The following is a 25144-nucleotide window of genomic DNA, read 5'->3' on the forward strand; positions in this document are numbered from 1 at the left end:
GTGTCAAAAGAGATGAGTTATGGTTGATTAAAAATGGTCAAATCTTGAGCTTCCAACACGCTTTCAACTGCGCAGAGGCGGGGGTTTGGGGTACCTACTACATTGTGGATGCATGTCTGTCAGTCTATCCTTTTGCATGCTTTTCTTGCATGAAAGCTTGAATTTGATTGTGTTTGTGTGTGTGTGTGATACCATATCGGTATGGCGGTAGAACAAGCCTAAAATCTTTATCTACCAGAAAAATCGGTAGATTTAAGCAGCCCTGGGACTGGTGCGAAATATTCGTTAGTTATAGTCAGGATTCTCGTTACTCGATCCAGTAATAAAATAAATTCAAGGGAGATAATAAGGTAGGCCTAATCTGAGTTTGGTGTTATTTCTTTTTTTTTAAATCTCCTCTGATGATGATTTTGTTCAACATGACTTCTTGGTCTTACTTGATCAAAAATCGAATCAGGTTTCTTTCTCTAGCTCTAGCGATGTTGACAGCTCGGCGTTGACAACCAGATAGAAAGGGCTCTGGGCTAACTCACCCGCTTGTCGTCCGCCACTCCATCACACCCTGTGGTGCGTTCCGTCTCCTTTTCTTAGTTTAGTAAGTGGTTTTACGGCGCTCGCAACTGCACGAGGTTATATGAGCACGCGGAAGAAGTTGTTTTTTTCTCCACAGCTCACTGCTCTGCCTGATTATGGTCAATATTTTTAATTAAAATTGTTAAAACGCTAAAAATCTGCTTGCACACAGACGCTCCATCTATCACAACATTGTGACCTCTCCATCACCCGCATTGGAGAAATGGGAAGCATGGTAGGCCTAGATGATCTGGACAAGGCTAGCCTTTCACGCGATGTGTTCTACTTGTCAGCGCATGCCACACCCTCCCCACTCATTTGCTCCAGCATTCATTGTTGGTACATGGGCTCTCCCGTTCTTTGTTTTGCTAGATCACCACCAAGTTTTTCAACTGGAGATGTTTTACATGTATTATTTGCCTATGCGCTGTACACAACAGCAGCAATATTCCTCTATAACCGACTCGCGTGTTGTCTCATTGCGCTATAGCAGTATTTTATCTACAAAGATAAAGAAGAGAAAAAACGGGGATTTAGAATAGTGTCTTTATGACAGACTTCTCGTTATTTCAGGACTCATTATAAGTGGACTTCATTGTATTACTGAAGGATGTAGACAAGCTAAAAAGCCTTTAAAAAAAGAAATTTGCCCCAAGCATGGCATTCCCAACTCTATAGCGCCAGCAATCATCTCTCTCAAAACCGAAAATCCTTTATTAAACCAAAGAAAATCCAGCAGTCCCACAGATTTCAGTTAAGTAGACTCCACTGTGTATTCATTGTAGAATTTTGAAATTTACTTAATTTTTCATAGAGGGAAATATCCCCAGTACTAGCCAATCCAATGAGATTGCAATAAAATTTAATAAAAAGTAATCATTGGAAATTTCTTTTATTTCTGTACAAAATCATGTACACATGTATCAGGAGTGTCCAAAAAGCTTGATACAGAAATAAATCTACCCAATGATAACAAACACACAATTATTGACCCGATCTCACAAAACCTTAGGGGCAAGTTTGTGTTACCAGTATATTTTGACAACAAAGCCATATATGGCTCAATGAACTGTCTTTGTTTTAAAAGACATTTTGCAACAAAGGACAAAAATCTTAACAATTAAACAACTCTACAATTTTTAGAGCATCTCAGATTTCGAAATGAACTCTTGGAGACCAGCCATTTAAAAAAAAATCATTTTGTACAATTTTTGACAAGCCCCTATTGTTTCCCTTCTCTATACATTTTGATATATACAATAACCCAGTTACTCTCACAGCATTTAGAAAAAATATGAAAAGAGAGGAAAGCCAATTTCTTGGTTTCCAAATATCACTTTATCAGTAGCAAAACAGCTAAAAGTAAAAGCCCACATACAACACACAAATATATAAAAACACACACACACACACACACACACACACACACACACACACACACACACACACACACACACAAATTTATATATATATATATATATATATATGTATACCAATATATATTCCTAAATCTAAATCAGAAGAAAGCACTTGCAAGGTACAAACCTTAAATGGTTCCTTTTTTGTATAAAGAGACTGAAATATTTACACTTAATAAAACTGAAGTACATTTTTCATCCAAGTTGACTTAGTAGGAAGGTCTTCCACACTCTTGATATGTTTCAAGAGTCAAGAAATAAAAAGCTTGAACAACTCTGTTCATAAATACCAACCAAAAAAAAACAAAAAAAACGAATGTAGCAAGATAATATAAGTTTGGCTTATGAAGTGGACATTTGTTCAGAAGAACAGTGAGCCGTGGAGGCCACACGAGCTGCCAGTTTTGCCAGTGTGGAGCTGCTAGCCTGTGGAGGACTCAACCCATCCCTGGAAGTGGCACAACTCGCTGGAGTCTTTGAGTGATAACAACCGACTGGTCGTGCAGATGGCACGGATGTTAAAAGAGAAGTAGTGGTCACAGCCTCGCTTAAAGTCACTGGTTGAACACTGTGGTCCATGGCCGATAGGACCTTTGACCGAGTCATTTTTCCAAGGTTAGAGATCATACATTTGGCAGAGGTCACCGCAGGGTCAAGCTGAGAACTTGCGGTATCTGCGGAGGTCATTGGGTTAACCTGGGGGGTCACAGTGTGTATATAGGTCCCTCGAGTATTAGGGTCAACCTTTGAGGTTTTATTATCAACAGCAGTTGTTGCCTGGACAGATATAAAAGAAGGGATTCCACCACCAGCTTGTAAAGATGCAGTGACCATAGAAGTCCCTGAGCTTGTAAGGTCTGCCTGAGCAGTGGCACTGTCAACCAAGGCCATAGTTGGCTGGATGGAAACAACTGTACTTCCAGACACAGCATCCCCACGCTGCTGATTGAAACTAGTGGTCATTGACGGAACACAACGATCAACCGACTCAGAAGACACCTTTGGGTCAATACTGACACGACCACTGCCAACCGATGATATGAGGTTAGTCTTAATGGCAATGGGTTCAGCGCTAACCAAATGGTCAGCTGGTGGACCAGTAGAAGTGGACAAGGCATCAGGGACACGAATTTCAGAATTCAGGATTTTCACAGCCGCATTTTTCTTCAAATCTAATGTATTCTCCGAATGTGGATGGGTATTTTTGCCAGACGTCTGAGGTGTAACACACGTCAGCTTTGACCCGACAATAGGATTTGAGATAGCTGACGCAATTGTGGGGTTTGACTTTGCAATGGCAGACTTGAAAGTGACCCCTGGATCCTTCAGGGGCGTGCCACACCCAATAACAGGAACGGGTGTCCTTTGAGATGCGACTGCAGTCACTGGCACTGAGTTACTCACATTTCTAATTCCTGTTAAGTTCGCCTCCGTTTGTGCAGTACTGGTGGAAGGCACAGGTTGGCCCACAACAGCAGGAATGGTAAGATTTACTACTGATGGGCTGTTATTTCCATCTGCAGGTACTAACACCAGAGACCCTGTACTGGTCAACAACGGCACATATTTTCCACCGCTCGATTCACCATTGTCAACTGAAATATTCTGATTGGAAACGTTAACAATCGAGGGAATTTGAAGTACTCCAGACCCAAGTTGTGGCATTACTGTGGCATTATTTCCAGGCTTGATCACTGATGATGGTGACAGTAGAGTGACAGGGCTGTTCAAAGGTGATGAGGCAGAAGAGTGACTGTTGCACAAGGAGGCATGCTCAAGGTCTGCCTGGCTGGTGCGAGTGGTAACGTTCTGACCAGCATGTGGGATCGATTTCCGAAACCGATTGGACACAGTCTTCATCACAGCAGGACGAGTAACCATACTGGTACTGGGCTTGCTCTCGAGCGCTTTTACGGGTGGAATGGGAATAGTGCTTACAACTGCAGCCTTGTCTAGGGTGCCAACATAACCTAAGGACACTGAGAGTGCTGGGATTGGCTTATATACTGGTAAGACTGATGCCTTGTCTAGATGCTTTTGAAGGGCTTCGCGGTACGTGGTCATCATTGAGGTACTTTCGTTTCCGAGGGAAGGAAGTCTTACCATTGAAACACCACCTTTAAATGTCTGTTGTTGTAGTGAAACGGAGGCAGCAGATGAGCAGGAAATGTGGGGAGGTTGTGTCAATGGTGCGGGATCAATACACTTTGGATTGTCGCCAGACATAGATACTGACACATGGGGCAGCTTTTGGCGAGCCTGTGACCACATTGAAGGCGGTACTAGAGTGGGCTTCTGAGCCTTAGAGTTAGGCACAGCACTTGGTTCTTCCATGGGATTAGAGGCATGAATAGGCAAAACACTGGGGCGTGGTTTCATTATGTAGGGCATACGCCGGCCACCCTGGACGCTACTATCTTCCTGCACCTGTAGCAGTCCCTGACCAAGGGAGGGAACTACTGGTGATGCCGAGTGGTAGCCACTTTGACTCAACCACTCCTGCGCTGAACCAGAGTTGCATACACTGCAAGCGTGGCCGCAACCGAAAACATACACTTTGACTACCTCACTGGCTTTCTTCCGGGCTACACGACCATTGCTTCTCGGCGCTGTTTTCTTCCTTTTCTGTGTCTGTTTGTCAGTTTTTTTCTGAGAGCAGCCCTTGTTTATTGAAACTGAGCCAGAAGTCTTTGGTGTCCTTGTTTTAACAGGTGAACCATATTGATTATCATCACTCGACGTTTGTTGACCCCAGAATGTTGATGAAAACGGCTCACTCTTGACAGGCCTCTCAAAATACACGTTCAGCTTGATATCCTCATCACAGTCAAATTTACCTTCATCACAAGGATCGGGCTGGGGAAAAGTAAAAACAAAACGATCACCATTATTTCACAGTTCTAGTAATTTCTAAGGTCATTCCAAGAAATGTGAAAGCGCAGTGACAAACAACGTAGGGATGACAAAATTCTCCCAAAAAAATGAGTATTCATAGAGCAGTTCTTAATTATTTCTAATTTTTTTTTTTGCGACAACTTTCCTCTAGCAAAAAACAAAAACTCCCCCAAGAAAGGTTCCAACACTGCTTAAAATCTAGAATTTTTTTCAGCAGGTCGTTATCCCCGCATCAAGTGTGTCATAGAGGTTTCATTTTTCATTTTTTTAAATTTAAGAATGGTAATGCAGAAGCAATCATCTCTACAATGGAAAAAATACCATTTTGAAATTCGCCTTATCATGTAATACAAACGCGGTTTTCCAAAAAGAAAAAGGTTCAATGGCATATCACCCCCTACACACACACACACACACACACACACACACACACAATTATATGCCCGACATAGCGCCAGGACCGTGCCCAACAAAAGGAAAGTATGCTGGATATGATTTTCAATTGAACAATTACCTGGTTATTGCCCTTCACGTAAAAAAAAAAAAAGCATAATTTTAATCGCTGTTCGGTGAAGCGACATTGTCCTTTTGACTGAATATTGTAAACTAAACTCTTTTCTTCAGTTTTAATATTGATTTTCGCACTAAATATTGAATACATTTGATGGCTGGTGGGTTGTTTTCCTTCCTTGGCATGGTTGATGATCATAAATAGAACCGTATTGAGCTCATGTTCCTTGTATTATTGTAAAGAACACTGAGCACTTTCTTAAGGAAAATACCTCATACAAGTGAAATCTATTATCATGATTATAATTATTATTATTATAGCACAGAAACACTATGGTTACAGCTGCAACTTTTTCTGTTCTGAATAGTTTACATAAAAATCAAGTGCTAAAGACTAAAGGAAATGGATGAAACTTTACTGCAGTTGGGAATAAAAAGCTTATTCAAGCAAATGGGCAGTATTTTGTTACCTTAAACTTCTGCAATAAAATTATGAATAGTCTTAAGATTCAAGAAAAGATCTGCCACTTTTGATACGCACGTTTGCAATTCAAACCAAAAGAAAAAGATTGCTGTGGACTTGAAGGCTGAGTAATCTGATCATCGAAGGACTTTGATAGCAGTAAAAGGATCTTGATCTGATCAACAATTTTATATTTGTAAACCAGCTCAATTGTTACAAGGGAATGTTACGTGTAATTTTTTACTCATAACTGAAGACATAGCAAAGCAGACACACCCGCCATCATACTCACCAATGCCACACCGTAACTCTCGAGACATTCTTCGCTCAGTCTTTTCAGCTGAAAAAGAAAAGAATGCTGCATTGTGCAAAAACCAAAAACACCCAAAAAATCAGAAAAGGAATCTTAAGTAAGCAAAAATTTGATAATCAGACAATAATGGTATCAAGATACTTGAGCACAGCCTTCAATTACTAGCGTAAATGAATCCGAAGTGAAAGTCATAACCTTTTACCCCATCTGACTGAAAGCTAACACCACTTCACAGTTACCCTGTTAGCCAAGCACTCAATGGTTCTCTGGTGAGACATACAGAGAGGCAGCCTGCTACATGCTCAAAAGTTAAATTCACATTTCTATGTCACTGTCAATTGCAAAGGCGAGATGAGTTGATATATACGGTTCTATCATCATAGCAAAGTCCTTTACAAGTGACTCCTTTTCCAGTCTTTATTACTATTAGCACAACTAGCTGTGGGTTTGGGTTTTTTTTACAATTCTTGCTGAGCAGAGCACAATTTGATGGCTGGGTGCATGACTCTGGGCTAATACCAAATTGCCACATATGGCATTTATCAGGGTCTTATATCCAGTCACTGAATTATGCACAGAGCTCCCAAGATTAAGATTTATCTGCTTAATATAGACATACAACAGGGCAACCGAGAAAATTCAAGCTACATTACCAGGGTTCCCCTTTACGCACAAATGTGCGTATATTACGCATTAAACCTGCAGATTACCTACCCCCTTTAAGTTTTGGTTGTGCGTGAGCTTTACTCTTCATAATTTCATTTTGGGGGTTTGCATACACTTTAAAACGTAGGTGGTGTGCGTCTGGCAAACATCATTTTCCCCCCTTCTCTATCACAAAGCCGAGTCAATGATTTGACAACACACACATGCATGACAGTCACATTCTGTATCACAGAAGTCGACTAGTTGACCTACTTATCAGCTGCGCGCAGTTTCCGGCAACACCGACTGGCCTCAGCAAAAAAGCTTCGCCCGCATTCTGGTCCCTCACATTTGCCATTGTCGTGCCTTGAGTTTGCCCCTGCCGTGACGAGAGATTACCCCCATCCTTCTTTAACACGCTAGTATAAGTAAACATGAATTATCCACCATCGAAAGTGGGGAAAGAGCGGAATGTGAACCCTTGGACGGCTCTGAAGAATAATGAATCAGTTTATTTTCCAACTGCTACTCATCCCTGCTCTAAATCTCAAGCATCCCGAATTTCCCTATTTTGATTGCGTGTACCCTGATTTTTCTTTTCTTTTCTTTTTTTTTTTTTTTTTGTTCCGCTTGTTGCGCCGGATTTTTCTAAAATCTTACTCTTGCCTTCTTTTCTGTCGTGGGATGCACTTGTTAAACTTTTTGTCAGCAGAAATTCGAGGCAATATTTTCCTAAATGTCTATGTCAAATTTAGTAGTTGACTCACCAAAAGTTGTGTTGGATCTTTGCTCACTCGTGTTTTTTCCATTATAATGGACTACAGTATTGATTTGGCGTTCCGACTGAAAGACATTCTCAATATCCACTTTCGCCAAAACATGCTTTGTCCGAGTTCTGGTTAGTCGGGCCCGTCATCAAGACTTGTCAGTAAAACTGTTTCAATAGCGCAATCGCACCACTTGACACGACTTCAGCATGTGAGTTTCGCGAGTGTCGGTGACTGTCCATTTACGGGGTCAATTTAAGTTCATGCACACTGGTTGAAGCGTCTTTCGGGACTTATCGGGGGGGGGGGGCATTTAAAACACTTGGACTAGACCTTGACATGATACTTCAGGATTTTAAAAAATAATGATAAAACACACACAGACACGCGTGCGCGCTCGCACACACATATACCACACACACGCATGCGTGCAGAAGGAATATATATACATGGATATATTGATCGACACCCCAGGAATTTTTTTAAGTTAGCTTGGCAGCGACCTAGGTGATTTGTCATTGATCCCGATTTTTTTCCCCAAGTCCGAATTTTTTTCCCCACTGAGATCCTGACTTTTAGATTTCATAGAGTGGTAGGTCTATTTTTCTTGGAGTATTATAGTCGCGGTTGACCCCTTTTGGTTTGTCGACTTCTTATTTTATTTTCGATAGACCCTACTGCTCAACCACCACCACTCTTCCCCCCTCCAAATGGACAAAACTATAATTCTAGTCAATATTACTCATTTATTTCTTAAGTTTATTAAAAATCGTTAGCATTCAATCATAGTCATGGTCACTCTATGTGTGTCTGTGCGAATGTGCGTGCGAGTTATAAGTTTGCAAGCAAAAAATCTTACTATAAAATTATGAGATATTAACTTTTAGCCTTTAAGTTTCTAAAACAAGGGTTTAAATACCCCTTAAGATAGAAAACCAAAGGGTGAAGGAACCTCTTAAGTTGGCCTGAAAAGGGGAGCCATGATTACATTTTTGACTTATGCTGCATTTCAGCAGACAATTTCTCTTCATGAACTGTGAAGAAACTTCTTCCACTTCACAAACATCTCTTGAGCTCTGTGAAGTCAGCCATGTCTTTCTTACCTTAACAACGGGGTGGCTCGTTGCTGCATGCAGTATTAACATAGCACGCTTGGTGGGTGGAATGCATTCATAACTTGAGCTGCTACAACTTCCAGATTCCTCACTCATCCCAGAAGACCTCCGCTTTCCACGTGCCTTTTTACTGGTACTGGTACCAACGACATCAGATTGTGCATAGTGAGCTTCCTGCTCTCTTGCAATTGTCTGCTGGAATGCCATCAACCGACAACTAGGACACTGGACCGGAGAACGAAAATCCACTCTGCAATTCCCTGAAAAGAAAGAAACCCTTATCATAAAGAACTGAAGGAATTTTCTTATGGGAAAGAAAGACAGAGTAGTCAATGAGACTTGGCTGTAAATGATTGCAAAACTTTTTTTCACTTAAAACATTATTTAGAATCAAATAAAAATGTTGCACATTACAAACATCTCTCCCAGCTTTGACCATACAACAAAATACAATTAACAAATCAGTTTCACTACACCTTTCCTATTAATATACTACCATCATAAATTTACACCTTGAAGGTTTGTCCAGGTATGCCTGACTCGAAATAGATATGAAACGGCAAATTATCATGAACAATCATAAACAACTTTGTAATCTCCTCCCAGGACAAAAAAAAAAGGTTTATACCTTAATAGAGAGGAAACAGTGAAATATTCTGTGAAACAAAATCAATTAACACCAATGTGCTGAGCTTTTTAAGGAATTGGGAGCTAAAAAAATTCTTCAAACAGGCAAAGATTTTACTTTTAAATCCTTTCAGGAAGAGTCTGAGCTGGGGTTGCCAACACTATTGCAAAATGTTAGAAGTTGAGGCTACACTGTTTCTACTTCAAATGCATCTGTGAAGAAAGTATACATCCTCCATTAAAAACTTACAGCACGGCAAAAGGAAAGCTAACCAAAAATAAAATTTTCATACAATTCCAGTTAACAAATAAAAAGTTTGCTATCAACTAAAGGAGTACTGTGCCCTCTTGTTCTGCAATTTTAAGCACTAAATATGCTCACATAAAAATCTGTGGGCGATTGGAGGGTGCCACTGGTAGGTCCTACTTCTTTTCTCTTCCTCTGTTGTTTCTGTCTATCTTACTTTTTCCAAGCACTAATGACCTTTAGTATCAATGTGTTTCTCTTTACTCATACAAACATAATGGTCTAACTCTAGTGTACACAAAACACAATACAGTGGAACTCAAGATTCAACGAGGTCGCTGGGCCTGACTGACCTAAAATCTAGTTGAATCTGAGTGTTCGTTATGGCAAACGTGAGGTTTTGTGTAGATAATTACAGGCACTGAGCAAGTAATGTATAAAGAGAAGTAACAAGTGGTGCCTGAAATGCCTGCATATTATGAGCTGTGCAAGAAAAACAGACAGTTTCATTCAAATGCACGCCTGTGTCATCTCGATTGTTTGCCAAAAAGTTGTGTTGCTAAAAGGTTGTGTCGCTGTGTAGAGCCTAGCCTAGCATACGGCAACTTAAGATTACATAGGCCAGCGCACAATTCATTATGTAGATCTACGTCTAGACTAGTCATTGTAATATTGATCAGTTGCCAGGGGAGAAAAAAGACTTGACGCGTTTGTTGTATCTTCGACATTCAACGCCCGGAATGCTGGTGCCCCCCGACACAAGCACACACAGTCACACATCATGCATGTGCAGGCCGCCCATCCGACCCCGACACACGCGGGCCAACAACGCATGTGTTGGTATGAAATCAACTCAGTGAATAGAGGTTCACGATGCAGGTCCAATGGGTGGTTTCCAGGAATAGATAAGGTTTGTTGTGGTAGAAAAAAGAGCGAAGCCATGTCAGCGGGGGCTGATCACCCTGAAAGTGACCTCGTTGAATCCGAGCTAGCTAATTTAATTGCTCGTTGAATCCGGGTTATTTTTATTGATTTTAAAGGGGGGGAAAAAACGGGGAATCCATCTCCCCTCGATGAATCCGAGTTCCACTGTGCACGTCTGAAGACCAGCACTTTTAATCAGTCTCCATAATGGAGGGCTTGTTATTTTTCATAACTATACCTCCTAGCAGAGTCAAACTGGACCCCAAACTTAATCTAAACTAATAGCCTTGCAAATAACCTACTACTAATGGACAAAGATTCAGCTTTTCAAAACTCACCTCCTTTTGAACAAACTTTGGGAAACTTTCCCATCATCATCCTCGCCATCTGGTAGAAATATGCTTTTTTGCACTTCTTGCATAATGGCAGGGTGGGGATTTTTCTGTTCTTGGTCAGAAAACAAGTAGCACTGCAAACCAAGCAGTGGGAAACATCCAAAGGGGTCTTTCTTTTAATACGATCCTGTGAAAAGAAATGTAAAAATTCCACATTAGGGTTTTCACTTTGGATCTTTAGTTCAGTATCAATGTTATATCCTTTCCAGAAAAAAAATTTTCCAAAAAAGTATTGTAAGGGTTTTTTGGGGGGTTTTTGCAAGGAGCTTTTCTTTTCAAGGAAAGAAGATTTTATAAATTCACCTGGGCATATTTCCGCAGTCCGGACAAAGAAACTTTGTGGTATGGCCACTTATGTAAAAGAAAGCCAGTTGTGAAAAAAAATAATCTTTTTCAGTAATGTGTTCTGTTCTGTGTAGAAACAGTCCCTTACAAGCAACCCAATGATCATGGTGAAGCACAGTACTAGTATCAGACCTGCCAACCCCTCCATGACCAAAAATAAAGATTTTCCTCTGAATCCTCCCCAAAGATTAGACTTTGAGGGGAAAAAATAATAAGTCTCCAGAATCCCAGTAGATTCAGATAAGGTAACGAACCGATTATTGCAAAAATAGTGAAACTGTATATGTTTTACGCCCCTATCAACACTGTTAGATTATTCAAGAGGTGGGACCTCCGAGTTTAAACTCCATCGCTGAAAAGACCTAGCCAAATGTGAAATTCGTATAAAATGCCTTTACCAAGGACATTACTTCAGACTGAGCTGAGGCTCAAACCCCGAACTTGCAATCTCATGATTACACGTCCGGTTGCTTAACCACTAGGCTACGGAAACGCCACTGATCATGGAAAATACTAATTTTTTTATTGTAAATACATGAAACTTAAGTCGAAGGAAAATGTGTATTTCCTCGTCATCTACCATAAGTTGCGCACAAACGATGGAAAAGGAATTCAAGTTAAAAATAATGTCTCATGCTAATCCAATCAAGGTTCATCCATAGGCAAAAAAAATAAAAAAATCAGAGGGCTCCAATCACCCATGACCCATGAGACCCACAAAAGTACAGTTGATTGCCCAGTATAAGTTGCTCCCTTTAGTATTTATTAAAACTTTGAGGTCACTTGGGGCAATAATACGATGGTAAAAATGTTCCGCTCTCGTCACCTGGCGCAGTTCAGGCCCAAGAAGTCCATTGCAGAAACTCTATACATTACATAAGTGAAAAACAGTAATTTCTGAAAATCGAAAAAAATGGATGTGCTGCATTTGGTCTCGGAACTGTTTGTGTGCGTGTATATATATAGATATATATCTATATACAAGCTTGGTACCCCGTTAGATGAACGGATTCAATCGTCAGGTCTTTTTGTGGGTTCAGTTCGCACTGCAAGTGAACAGAAGTCTCAATTTCTTATATCATGGAAAACAAATCTTTGAACACTGCATTGAAATGATGAACGGGGAAAAATCATAAACGGCCGATAGTGCTTTCCATTTTTAAAAAAATTTTTTAGGCGAATGTAAGCACTTACTGAATTGATAGAAACTTAGCTTGGTCTTTCAACTACTTTCGGTAATTTTTTCAGGGTTTTACGTTCCGTAGTTTTTTCAGCTATAGAAAACAACCATCCACATGTACGCAATTTTATATATTACGTGTTGATTGTTCTCAGTAGCAAGAAAAGGAATCATTCGACAAAGGAGTCCAGAAAAAGCCATGATGGGCATCAAACGAAAGGATCACAGTCGAATTTAGCACCAAGTAAAAAAAGAAAACATGAGGCTAGATCTATACGGGTCGCACACTTAAAATAAGGCTAGAGTATTGTGCGACAATGCGCGATAGTATCGAACGGAAGTACGACTTGAAATAAACAAACCTGGCGGCTAAAATTACAGAGACAGAAGCGTTGGCCTACAAAAGCGATCGGTGAAATAAAGAAACTTAGCTTTTGCAGCAAAACTAAAAAAACCAAGGGCGTCATGATCTGGAGAATATTTTCAAGAATCTTTTGGCGAAAACCATACGTCGATCGATGCAGCCATTAAAAATCCTTTGAATAGCAAAATTCGGCCACCACAAATAGATAATAGATTTTATATATATATATATATATATATATATATATATATATATATATATATATATATATATATATATATATACACCACTGGCTTTCTTCTGGCCAGAAGAATCATATTTTATATGGTTATGATGTAAACCAGTGGCCTCAGAAGTTACCCCCGAACTATCTATCCTCTTCATACTCCACTTCAAATTTTAACAATGTTTCCTCCAATAAGATTCCGAAAGAAGAGAGGGGCTGAAAACTTTGTTTTCTGTCACAGAATTACGATTTCAACATTCTTACCTTAATTTCACTTTCAGTACTTGGTTGGCTACAGTCGAAGTCCTCCGTTGAAATACTCTCCGTGTCCTCCTGAAAAGTTGCTTGAACTTTGGGATAGATTTTTCTTACTTTAGTAAACAGTTCTGCCTTTTTACTTTTCTTGCGTTGTTTTTTATAGGCCACAGCCAATTTAAATGGTTGCCTCACTTTCTCCTTCCTCGACTGTACCATGCACACAGGATGAGGATCTGTACCACCAAATAGATGGAGAAAATATCTTCAAAGCACATGTAAAGCAAAGTAGTCCCAAGTAAGTAGTATTATGAGACAAAAGAAATAAGGAATAGTAAACTGAGGGCTAGCAGGGAGAGAACACAATGTCAACAGCATTCAAGAGAAGACATATAGGTGGAGGCTTCTTCATATATACCTTACAAAATCCTTTCCTATTCCACTAAAAATGGTGCTATGGCTTTGAAATTTGTATAGGTTGCGCTTAATATGATGTTTCAGCTATGGGAGAAGGCAAATTGCGATCAGGTCATCAGAATAAATCTTACAAATATTTTTAGTTCTGAAATCGATGTATTTTAAGAATGCAAAACGAGACGCGTCCACTTTGTACTTTTTCTTTCGTCAAGTTCAGCAATGAAATAATTGCTGAGAAACTCATCCTTCAGCACTTTTACTTCTACAACTACATAATTTGTGGTGCTATATCAGGAATAAAGACATCTGTAGCTGTTTTTCTCAGCGAGCCTTCTAGATTTTCATTTTCGAACATGTCGTACTTCGATTTCCCCTGACTTCTTTTCTATCAGCCATTTTGGGACCCTGGAACGAGCATAGCATCATTCAATGTTTATTCTCTGCCTCGACTGATACGAGGTTGTGATCGTGAGTAATTTTGCACTAAACGGAAATCCTGTAATGCCTTGTGCTCTGTCATTTGTTCTGCTCAAAAGAACTAATCACAAAATGAGAAATAATGGAGGTGAAGGAACGGGCATTGTTCCTGTTGACCCATTCAAAGAGTATTGTAGCGTGACGCAAGCCGCCCAGAAGAATAACGATGGATGACACGAATTCATATTAGTTTTCTAATGTCGTCATCAAATCTTAAAATGTTATGTTAGAAAAAAAGTTGTTATGTCCAAAAAATGTTTTCTCCCATTTAAGAAAATTTAAACCAAGTTATGATTAACATCGCACTGCGTTCCAATGGTCAAGTAGTGGTAGATCTAGATGCGACCATGCGTGCTTGGCAAGGCCTCAACGAGAGGGGAAAATTTGATATAAATTGACGATACGTTTCAAAATGATGACAAACATTTAGTAGTAGTATAGGGTTTTACCGCGCTCGCAACTGCATAAGGTCATATGAGCACGCGAAACACAAGTTGTTTACTTTCGCAAAAGTTCACTGCACGATTGGTTAACTATTCCATTGGGTGTCAAGGTTATGTTCTAAAGAGAGTCAAAGTAAAATGTGAATGAAGTGGCATTTTTTCACCATTAGTATGCATTATGAGTCAAACTGAATCTCCTGCATCTGTTTGTCAAAATTTTCAAAAAAGAAATTAAGATGTGAAAATGGAAAATTTTTCATTTCTTTTGGACACAACTATGATGACACAAATGCGAACACAACAACATTCAGAATTTCTTTTTTCTGTGATCTTCACCATTTTATATGCTCTTCATGCTTATGTTTGAAAATTAAAGCAATAAGAAAATTATAAAAATAATTTTGTGGGTTCAAATTTTTAAAAATGTGTCACCATAGTTATGTCCCAAAGAATTTGACTTGATGTTACATAACGCCAGTTGCACAGCTTACCACGCTGTCTGTAGGTCTGCAAATACATGTTTTTGTAGGAGGAGATATACATGAATTAAAAAGATTCAAGTAAAAACGAAATACAGTAGTCTCCACCTAAGATCCCGGTGCTCGGGAGCAAGGAAATGCGGGATCTTAGGCGAACCGGGATCTTAACCGACGAACCCAGGGAAGAATCTATGGTGACCCATGCTAAGGCTCACAATCGGTACAATGGTCTCCCACCACTTTAAAATGAACTGACATGATCCCTTGGTGGGTTTATGACGTATGACGAGCAAAGAGTGGTTAACCTTGATGACCTATCACTGTGCATAGTGGGATGAGGCGTGCCATTTTCACTTTTTATCCTATCACGAGTCTCAAGATCTACGCTTATCCAGTTGCCCCTCCCCCTTACCTGTCGAAAATTTATAGCTTTCCATCTCTGACCGAGTCCCCCCCCCCACACCGCCTTTGTTGTTACACACAATTACGTTGTGAACACACCAATTAAAATTCAGTCTGTCTCACAAATTCGGGAGTAGAGAAAACTTCAGCAATGGTCAGGGAAGAGTTCACAGTTCAATGTGATCCCGCCTGGAGCGAACGTGTAGGTCCTACCCACCCAGCGAGTGATGTAAGTTTAGGGGGAGAGCTCAGGTGTGAGCGTGATGCGTGGGGAAAACAAACGTGTTGGTCAGTTCACACCCCGGTGTGATCCCGTCTGGGGCATACATTATATCGCTTCATTGAGTTTTACAACGTGTACGTGATCACATTCACGATAGCGGCTGATCTTTGACGCGACGGACAGTTTATTGATCTCAACTTTTAACTCTCGGTTGATCGGCTGTCCCGCCCGGGTTTTTGTTCTGCAAATTATGATCTGAAATGCGGGATCTTAGCCGAATGTTGACCTTCAGAGTGAATCAGACCGTGATCTTAGGGGTGACTTTTGTATAGTAAAAATTATGTTTTCTAAAAACAGCGGGATCATAAGCGAACCGGGATCATAAGCGAACCGGGATCATAAGTGGTGGGATCTTAGGCGGAGACTACTGTATTAAAAAATTTATCACCAACCCTCTGTGCTATATTTTAGGTACCCACCTAATGGAAAAGGCTCATATATCAATTAAAAGAAGAACAAAAATAAAGAAATTGAAGGATTATTATAATGATAATATGGGTGCTGAACGACAATGTAGAAGGAAACCTCAGAATTTGAAGTTCATCTGTAATAGAACAAAGCCAAGAGGACACAAAGGCTTGAAAACTCCCCAAACAACCTAAGTTCCAGAGCATCCTGCCCTGCTGGGAATTCAAACCAGCACGATATTAACTGAGCAAATGGCATGTCTTCTTCTTATATAATAGTGAATCCTACATCATTTTATCATTATAACAAAGTAGAGATAAGCACACAAACTGACCTGTCTGCTCAACAGTAGGGATATTCAAACCCCAGGTGACCGGAAATATTGGCTCCTCTTTCACCATTTCCTCAGCAGTCTCAATAACAGTCTCAACAGCATCAGTCTGTCCACACCACTCTATGTCACTTGGTTCCTACGAAATATCAGGGACCATAAAAAATCAATGAATATGCCATATGGAACTGTCCCTGAAAAGAAAAGCATTTTTTAAAGACTATTAGTTCCTCTATGCCATAATTGTTTTCTAGCATTTTATCTGCCACTCAAGACTGTTCATCATATTCAGGCTTTCCAATGACATGCACAGGATTTATTCTAAACAAAGAATGTATTGCTTTAAACCATCCAGATCGTTTTTTGCGGAGCCAATCTTTCTAAGCCCACTCATGTAGACCAGTCAAAATTTCTGTGGAAGAAATGCCACTATTTTTGAGAGCCACGCATAATCTAAACAACTCATTCTTAACAATACTTAGGAAAAGTTGTATAAAAGAATTAAGTTATACTTTGTGAGCACAAAATTCAGATCTGAATGTCAGTCTCATTTCAGGGCCTGTACATTCGCAAGATTTATTTAACATTTTACATGATCAGCAAAAAAGCAGTTTTCGCAATTGAATTTTGAACCAACAGAAGGAAAGGGAGATGGACAAAGAAACAAATAAAAATGAAAGTAATATTTTATTCGCAGAAAGCAGACGATCTGTTCAAACAAACACCCAGAAGATTAAAACAACATTCCAATTATAGCTCAAATTTTTCACATTCTCTAATTTCATTCAACTAATCATTAGCTGATAGTTTGCCCTGTCGTAATGGACAAAAGTGTTTAACCTACTGACCAGGACATTTGCCAGTCAGTTTAAGTATAAATATGTAAGAATGCTATTGCTACACACAAATCAACACTGAAAGTTACATCAATTTAATATGCGTTGGAATATCTAACAAAGTTTAGAATTAAAAAAGTAAGTTTCTTCTTGCTTTAAATTTACCACTCACAGTATTTTTTTCGGTTTCAATCAGGTCTTGTTGACACAATTACCCCATTCGCTCATATGAACAAGTGGACGCAGTTGCCAACACCGTAAAACACTTACCAATAATTTTTTTAAAAACAAAAAACACCCACCTCTTTGACAACAGGCTGGGCTTCAGCCACCGACCGCACCAGCATCACAGGCTGGGCAGCAACTTCTGGTTGATTCACAGGATGCGGACTTTGAACATCTCCCACAGCTAAAGTAGTCTCAGACTCAATGGAATCTGACTCACCCTCAGGAACAACAACATTGACAACATAGTCGTGTCCATCAGCGGACTGAACCAAGCGGCTGATGAGACTGGTCTCATCACTGGCTTCCCCATGAATAGCAGCCAAGTCAGGATCTTCTGTCTCTGGTTTCATCATCTTTGCCTACTTTGTCGTGCTGTTCTCACTTCACAATGACCTGATTATAAGAAATGTGAGAGGGGGTTTGGGAGGGGTTATGGTTCAGTAAACAAATAAAAAGCATTGACACGTATTTCAAAATAACTGAAATTTCTCTTAGATAATTCATGTCCAATAGTTCTCAATCTCATTAAAAGAAGAGGGACCCCCCAAAAAAATTTTTTTAAATTTTACGTTGTTTTTTTTAAGGTAAGTGTTTTACGGCGCTTGCAACTGTGTAAGGTCATATGAGCGCACGGAATACAATTAACATTTTCAGTTGGTAGGACATTTTCAATTTTGTCCGGGTGGCGCCGAAGCCTACTCTTAATCGATTTTAGATTAAAAACATATAGATCTGAGACACATTTTAAGGAAATAAAGGGGTGAATTTACTGAAATTCTTCTGAGTAAGATTATCAAAATTATTTTGGGCTCGGTAACATCAAAGTTCATATGTAACAGCCTATCTGCATAGTATCTTAGGGCTTTTAACATGCCCAGGAACATGAAACTTCATGACCCCTACTTAAAGTTAATAAAACTAAGTTAGCAAAGTCCACGGGGTAAAAGCCAGGGCTTTGATTGTGGGTTTGTCATAGTATAGAGGCGGGGTAGGAAGGAAGTAGAAATTTTTGTGTGTGCCTTATTAAGTGAATAAAACTGAAACAGTTCTTGAACTCTGTGTTTGTTTCAATTCAATAAGCATACCCTTATGAACCCACACAAGGAAACCACACTTTCATCACTTTTTTCTCGATTTCAAGATTCGCGATCCAAATAACTATGGTTAATGTCCAGTTCAGCATTATTGTTTTTCATAGAAATTTCATCAGGCACCTCAGATTCGGTAAAATACCTTTTCTAAACTGATTTTAATGCTTTCCATATTTAATTGCAAGAAACCGGAAGCAAAATTTCAAAACAGAGCTAATCAATGGGTTCACAAAAACATTCCTTTCTTCATATCTAGGTCATTTCACTTGCAAGAGTACTCATCCGGGTCCTTGGGAAGTTAGTAGTCCAGCCTTACAAGTATTCTCGTCCGCGGTCCCGTACGTAGGTCTCAGCTCAGAAATAGGTCTATTTCATCATCCACATTTTGCTCAGATAAAAAAAACTAGGTCATTGTAGGTTAACTTTTCCATTGGCTTAAGTTCATTGAGGTCAAGTATCTCATTTCCCAGTTCTAAAGACTTGGTAAAAATTTATGTTAAATATTTCGTTGAACAATCACAAATTCTACAGCAAATTAACTGTGGGAGAGTCAGCGATCTGTGACGACCAAGAGGATGCCAACCATATCCTTCAGCACTGCCCGCGCTACACCACCCTTTCTACACAGATGTGGCAGAATGTGGCTCCCCTTGAGAGAAAGCTCTATGGCAGTCTCTCAGAGTTGAAGCGAACTGCACAACGGACAGACTGTCTAGCTGCTGTCATTGAGAACGAGGAAGAAGAAGAAGAAAGTAGTTTAGCTTATCTCTAAAACCAAGGTCCAAAATTGTAGGTCAGGCATTTTTTTTTTCTAGGTCTAAAAACTAGATCTAGGTTGACATTCTACAACTAGCTCCAACTATATTATTTAAGTACACAGACTGATAATGACTCCAGATAGATCTAGAAAACCTCGGGTGATACTACTCGCCAAAGTCTAATAAACCTGAAAACAAAGACTGATGTCAATTTTTTTTCTATGTAAACCCAGATCATATGGCCAGGTTTAAATTTAAATTTTTACCAAAGAACTAGGCTACATTATAATTCTTATCCTGCACCAAATGCTATCAAAATTCGAGAGACATTTTTAAAATAAAATATTCTGCATCATGTCCATTCTATATTCCCCCCCCCCCCTACAAAGAAAAGGCTTCTGTCCACATTCAATAGAACGCATGCATTTGTATCTCAAATTGCAATAAGATCAATCTCTGCCTGCACACAATAAATCATGGTTCAAGGAACAGAGAGCGTGGAAGCTCTTTTCTTCACTTTCATTTTTTTTCTTTTATTCTTTCTTTTTCTTTTCTTTTTTTCTTGCCTACTTTTTCCACTTCTTCTTGAACATTTGGAGTGTGGAGCCAAAAAAGAGCCAGAGAGCCAAAAGAAATTTTCCAGGCCAAACATGATCCGAAAGACCAAAATTTCCGAGATTTGGCTCCAAACTGACAACCCTGACTGTGACTATTCGGACACGAACAGAGACGAATATGATGCTGTGCAGCACCGGCCCTGACCCCCCCGGGTCGTGCCCGCAACCTCAGCCCTGATCCCTCCGGTAAAACTAGGGGGTGAGATTGGTGAGAATAGCGAGACATGGGTTATAACCACTTCCTTTATGAAAACCATCAGAATGCTGCTGTACCTGATTGTGGAGACATTTTGTTTCCAAGCAGAATGAGATCTATATCATTATAGGCCTTACTCACTGACAATAGGACTGTCAGTGGCCCAACCGAGGCTCGAACCTGGACTTTCTGCTTTGGAGACAAGCGCACTGACCACTCCGCCACAATGACGCCACTGTAGGCTACAGGCTTTAAAAATACTGCAACAGTGTTTTGCGGTCGTGTTGCCACCGTGAACGACAATAAATTGGAAATCCCTCAATGATGTCAAACAAGATGGCTGTTACTATAAATATCGGCCAACGGCGTAATCTGTCGTTCTAAAGTTATCCGCATGTGTTCTGAATAGCTCCCATGCTATTTGAAACGCAAGTACTAGGGATCTAGACCTAGAAGAAGTCATCGTTTCTACATAATAATATTGTAGTTCTGCCTGAATTGTGGAAGCTTTCTCAGCCTAGTTTCTTGATAAACCTCCTAGGATTTTTTTTATGACGTCTTATTCCGATCAATATTGGGTAGATCTAGATCTGGATTAGATCGGAGATGACTAGTGAGAGATATTTCACTCGTCAGCTGGCCCCTCTTCGCATCATGTTATTTACGCGAGATCGGTGACGCAGTGCCTCGAAACTATGTCACGTCGTACATTTCATAGTCTGTTCCTCTCAAAGTCACTTCCCCTTGTTCTTTCCTATAGTTAATACCAGGGACAGAAGGACGAGCGAGGAGTCATCTCAGTCAATACGTCGGAAGTAGTGGTATGTGGTGAAGTTGGTCAATAAATGTGCGCATAATTAATCAATTCATCAAATTTATGCTCCAGTGAAGGAAGAGAAAGCAGAGGGTTTTTTAAAGTTTTAGTAAGAGTTTTACGGCGCTTGCTGCGTTGCAACAATAAGGTCATATAAGAGCCGAAGAATAGATGTGTTACAAGAGAGTTACATACATAAAAAAGGAGGAGGAGAGATAAGGACCATAGGTGCTTGAGGGGAAAGGAGGAGGAGGAGGAGGAGGAGGAGGAGGAGGAGGAGGAGGAGGAGGAGGAGGAGGAGAAGAAGGAGAAGGAGAAGAAGGAGAAGGAGAAGGAGAAGGAGAAGGAGAAGGAGAAGGAGAAGGAGAAGGAGAAGGAGTGCGGACTTGACCGAGACAGGTCAATAATTATACTGACCGAGAGAAAACATGCAGTAAGGTATGTTTTGAAATTTTAATCAAAATATTGACTAGAATTACTAGAAAAGAATGTTCTGACTCTACCTTTCATGTGTGGATGTGGGTATGACGTGACGGTAAAGAAACAGAAATGGTGTTTAAAACCCATTCAGACAAACCCCTTTGCTTAATTTACTATGAAAACAATAAGGTGATTCCTCAGTTATGAGGAACAGACTATTAGTTGTACGGCATGAAACTTTCACCAGATGCCTGACCCCAATCTCGCCTAAATCGAGGAGTGATGCGTCTCTACTTTTTTGTCTCCGATTAGATCTAATAATTGTTTCTGACATTGTTTGCACAAAAGTAGACTAGACTCTAGGTGAATCTAGACGTAGTCTTGTTCATCTCTCATAATCATAATCATTTGAGTTTGAGCAATTAAGTCAAAAAAACGCTTGGATAACATGACAAGACTGTGCAACCCGGTATAAGCAATATTTCCTGTCTGCAGTGTTGTCATACATTCTAGATCTACCTAAAAATATTATCTTTAAGTTAGGCCTAGAGAACGTACAAGCAGAAGCTGTCAACGTTTTAAGTCTAATGTTCAGTGCTTCCAAGCATGGCATCTTACTTTACTTTACTTTTCCGATCCAGCGGCCATTTGGGTTCTATCCCTTCGGTCTGTAGATATGGCAAAGAATTGACAGGTTTTAATCAGCTGTGCTTTGTCGCTGTATAGAGTGTTTCCGATGTCAAGCATGGCATCGAATCCCGGTCCCGCAAGGTTTTTTTTTCCTCTCCTGAGCCTAAAATTTTTTTAAAAAATAAAAACAACAAAGCAACAAGTTATAACTCTATGGGAAAAATTTGTTGGTCAGTCGAGAAGAGGACCAAAAAAAAACTTCCAGGACCGGGATTCGAACCAACGCTCATAAAATAATGGTCTGGCTTCAAACGCAGAAGTGCTGTCCCTTCGGCCATCAGAACTTCCAACAACGAGAGGTAGATTAAGCTTCATATAACATACAGCGTTTTATTTAGCACTGCCGCTAATCGTAACGTGGCGTTGCAAATAGGCACTTCCTAAACATAATTATTAAATCTAGATCTCTATCTCTACGTACACTTTATATTTTGCCATCACACATGACGTTGCCTGATCTAGATTTCTAAGCCTAGGCTTCGGCTTTTAAATTAGCAGGGGGAAGATCTACATTCTCTAACGTTAGGCCCAGAGAACGTATACTATGCTACAAGCTGTCTTGGCCTATGTTCTCCAATGTTCAGGTGCTTCCAAGCATGGCATCGAATCCCGGTCCCGAAAAGTTTTTTTACCTTCTCCTGAGCCAAAAATTATTTTTTTTAAATAATTAGTCTAATTATTTTTAAAAAATAATTTTAGGCTCAGGAGTTCGAAAGAAAAAAAATTCGATGCCATGCTTGGAAACACTGAACATTAGAGAACGTAGACAGTTTGTATACGTTCTCTAGAAATAACATTAGAGAATGTACGTAGACACTACCCCCTAATTCAAAAGCCAAAACCTAGAAATCTAGATCAGGCGACGTCATGTGTGAGGGCAAAATATAAAGTGCACGCAGAGATAGATCTAGATCTAATAATTATTTTTAGGTAGGGCCTATTGTATGACGACACTGCGGACAGGAAATAGTAATTAGAACCAATGGCGAGTTTCAGCGTCCTCTTTCTGTTATCCAAGTTTCTTTCGACTTGCTTGCTCAAACTCAAATGATTTTGATAAAGAGAGATTATGAACAAGACTACTTTTGTGCAAACAATGTCAGTGTCAGAAACAATTGTTAGATCTAGATCTACCCAACATTGATCGGAAAAAGACAACGTCATAAAAAGAGAGTCAAATCCTAGGACGTTTATAAAAAAAACTGAGAAAGCTCCCACAATTCAGGCAAAACTACAATATTAATCATTATTATGTAGAAACGATGGCTACTAGATCTAGACTATACTAGCACTGGCGTTTCAAATAGGTGCTATTGAGAACACGGAGTTTCAAATAGCATGGCAGCTATTCAGAACGCGGCGTTGCAAATAGCTCCTGCCGACATTGTTTGCACAAAAAAGTAGTCTTGCTCAACTCTCATATAATCATTTGAGTTTGAGCAAGTAAGTCAAAAGACGCTTGGATAACAATAACAAGATGGTGCAACTCGGTCTAAGCACTATTGCTTGTCCGCAGTGTCGCCATACAATACCTAAAATAATTACAGTGGAAACCATATATAATATAACAGGCCTGGTAATAACAGGGATCCGGTAATAACTAAAGGATTTTTTAATTTCCTACTCTTCGTCTCTATTAGAAGTTAACGGCAATAACAGGACCTCATCAGAGCCTAATCAGTTATAGCAGGGACAAAGGCTCGTTAACAATGTGTAAAAAAGAGAGAGAGAGAGAAACGCAGTGATGGAGCAAGCCCACACAAGCCACGCCACAGCAATCACACGCAGCGGGTGAAGCAAGAGAGGGCTGCGGTGTGCTGCAGACTTCGATCTAGGTCTAAGGCTCTACACGCACGTGTAATGTGTCATGTGCAAGACTGCAACATGGCCAAAACCACTGTTCATTGGTACTTGTGGCAAGGGAAACTACCCATGAATAAATGCAGCTGGATTAATCCACAAATGCTTATTTCCCTTTAATTTCTGATTTAACAGGGATCTGATATAACAGGATATTTCCTCTGGTCCCACCATCCCTGTTATATCAGGATTCCACTGTTTTAAATCTAGATCTAGGAATCTGGATTCTAGATTAGTTTTAGATCAAGAATCTAAATCAAGTCTAGATCTAGAATTTAGATCTGGACTCAGATCTAGATCTAGATCTAGATCTCCTAGATCTAGGTATCTAGTATAATATTTAGATCTAGAATCTAGACTAGATAGAAAAAATCTAGATCTAGGCCTATCTAACCATCTAGAAATCTAGATCTAATGATCTAGAATCTAGATCTAGATCTAGAATATCCAGATAGATCTACATCTAGATCTAAATAGAATCTAGATCTAGAGTCTAGATGTAGATCTAGTCTAGATGTAGATCTTGATGTAATCTAGATTCTAGATCTAGATCTAGATCTAGATTTAGATCTAGACTCTAGATCTATATGGATTCAAATCTCAGATCAGGTCCACATCCAAGCCCGGACCTAGACTAGATTCTTATCTAGACTGTTATTTAGAATCTAGAGTCTAGATCTAGATCTAGATCTAGATCTAGATCTAGATCTAGGTTATCTAGATCTAGATTCTATATCTAGATTTTATTTATTCTAGACTAGATCTAGATCTAGATCTAGAGTCTAGATCTAGATATCTAGATCTAGATTAGTATAGATCTAGATCTAGATCTAGATCTAGATTCTAGTCTTTATCTAGACAAGACTCTATGCTTCCCCGACTGGATATTCAAAACTTTGCGTTAGGATTAAGAATCCGTAAACCACAGCAATTTCATCATTTGTAGGTAGATCTAGATCTAGATTAGATCTAGATCTAAATCTAGATCTAAGTCTTGTAACATACACTGGCTTTAGTCTAAAGTTTAGACCTTCCGTAATGATTTTGACGGCCATTGATATTCATAGAGTTCAGAGTGGTCCCTCGCCCTCGTTACGGAAGTCCTCCCCAGTAATTAACGCGAGAAAGTAAA

The 25144-nt window shown here is 39.7% G+C and overlaps 1 protein-coding gene across 2 annotated transcripts in view; it reads right to left on the reverse strand.

Annotated features, from left to right (window-relative positions):
- Nucleotides 1-1449: 1449 nt before the first annotated feature.
- Nucleotides 1450-25144, reverse strand: part of LOC101856517 — a 24500-nt gene continuing 805 nt past the window's right edge. Inside the window, exons 1-8 of one of the 2 annotated variants that reach the window (XM_013083743.2) lie at nt 22081-22103; nt 17641-17959; nt 16506-16641; nt 13272-13498; nt 10836-11019; nt 8688-8959; nt 6152-6199; nt 1450-4847 (exon numbers count right to left, since the gene is read on the reverse strand). In XM_013083743.2, the coding sequence (XP_012939197.1) occupies nt 2334-4847; nt 6152-6199; nt 8688-8959; nt 10836-11019; nt 13272-13498; nt 16506-16641; nt 17641-17919 (3660 nt within the window). In that variant the 5' untranslated portion in view covers nt 17920-17959; nt 22081-22103 and the 3' untranslated portion in view covers nt 1450-2333. Of the gene's footprint in view, nt 4848-6151; nt 6200-8687; nt 8960-10835; nt 11020-13271; nt 13499-16505; nt 16642-17640; nt 17960-22080; nt 22104-25144 lie in introns of those variants that run through there. The other variant, XM_005100555.3, reaches the window with a different exon arrangement.

Source organism: Aplysia californica, unplaced genomic scaffold (assembly GCF_000002075.1).
Source record: "Aplysia californica isolate F4 #8 unplaced genomic scaffold, AplCal3.0 scaffold00251, whole genome shotgun sequence".
Classification (NCBI taxonomy): domain Eukaryota; kingdom Metazoa; phylum Mollusca; class Gastropoda; order Aplysiida; family Aplysiidae; genus Aplysia; species Aplysia californica.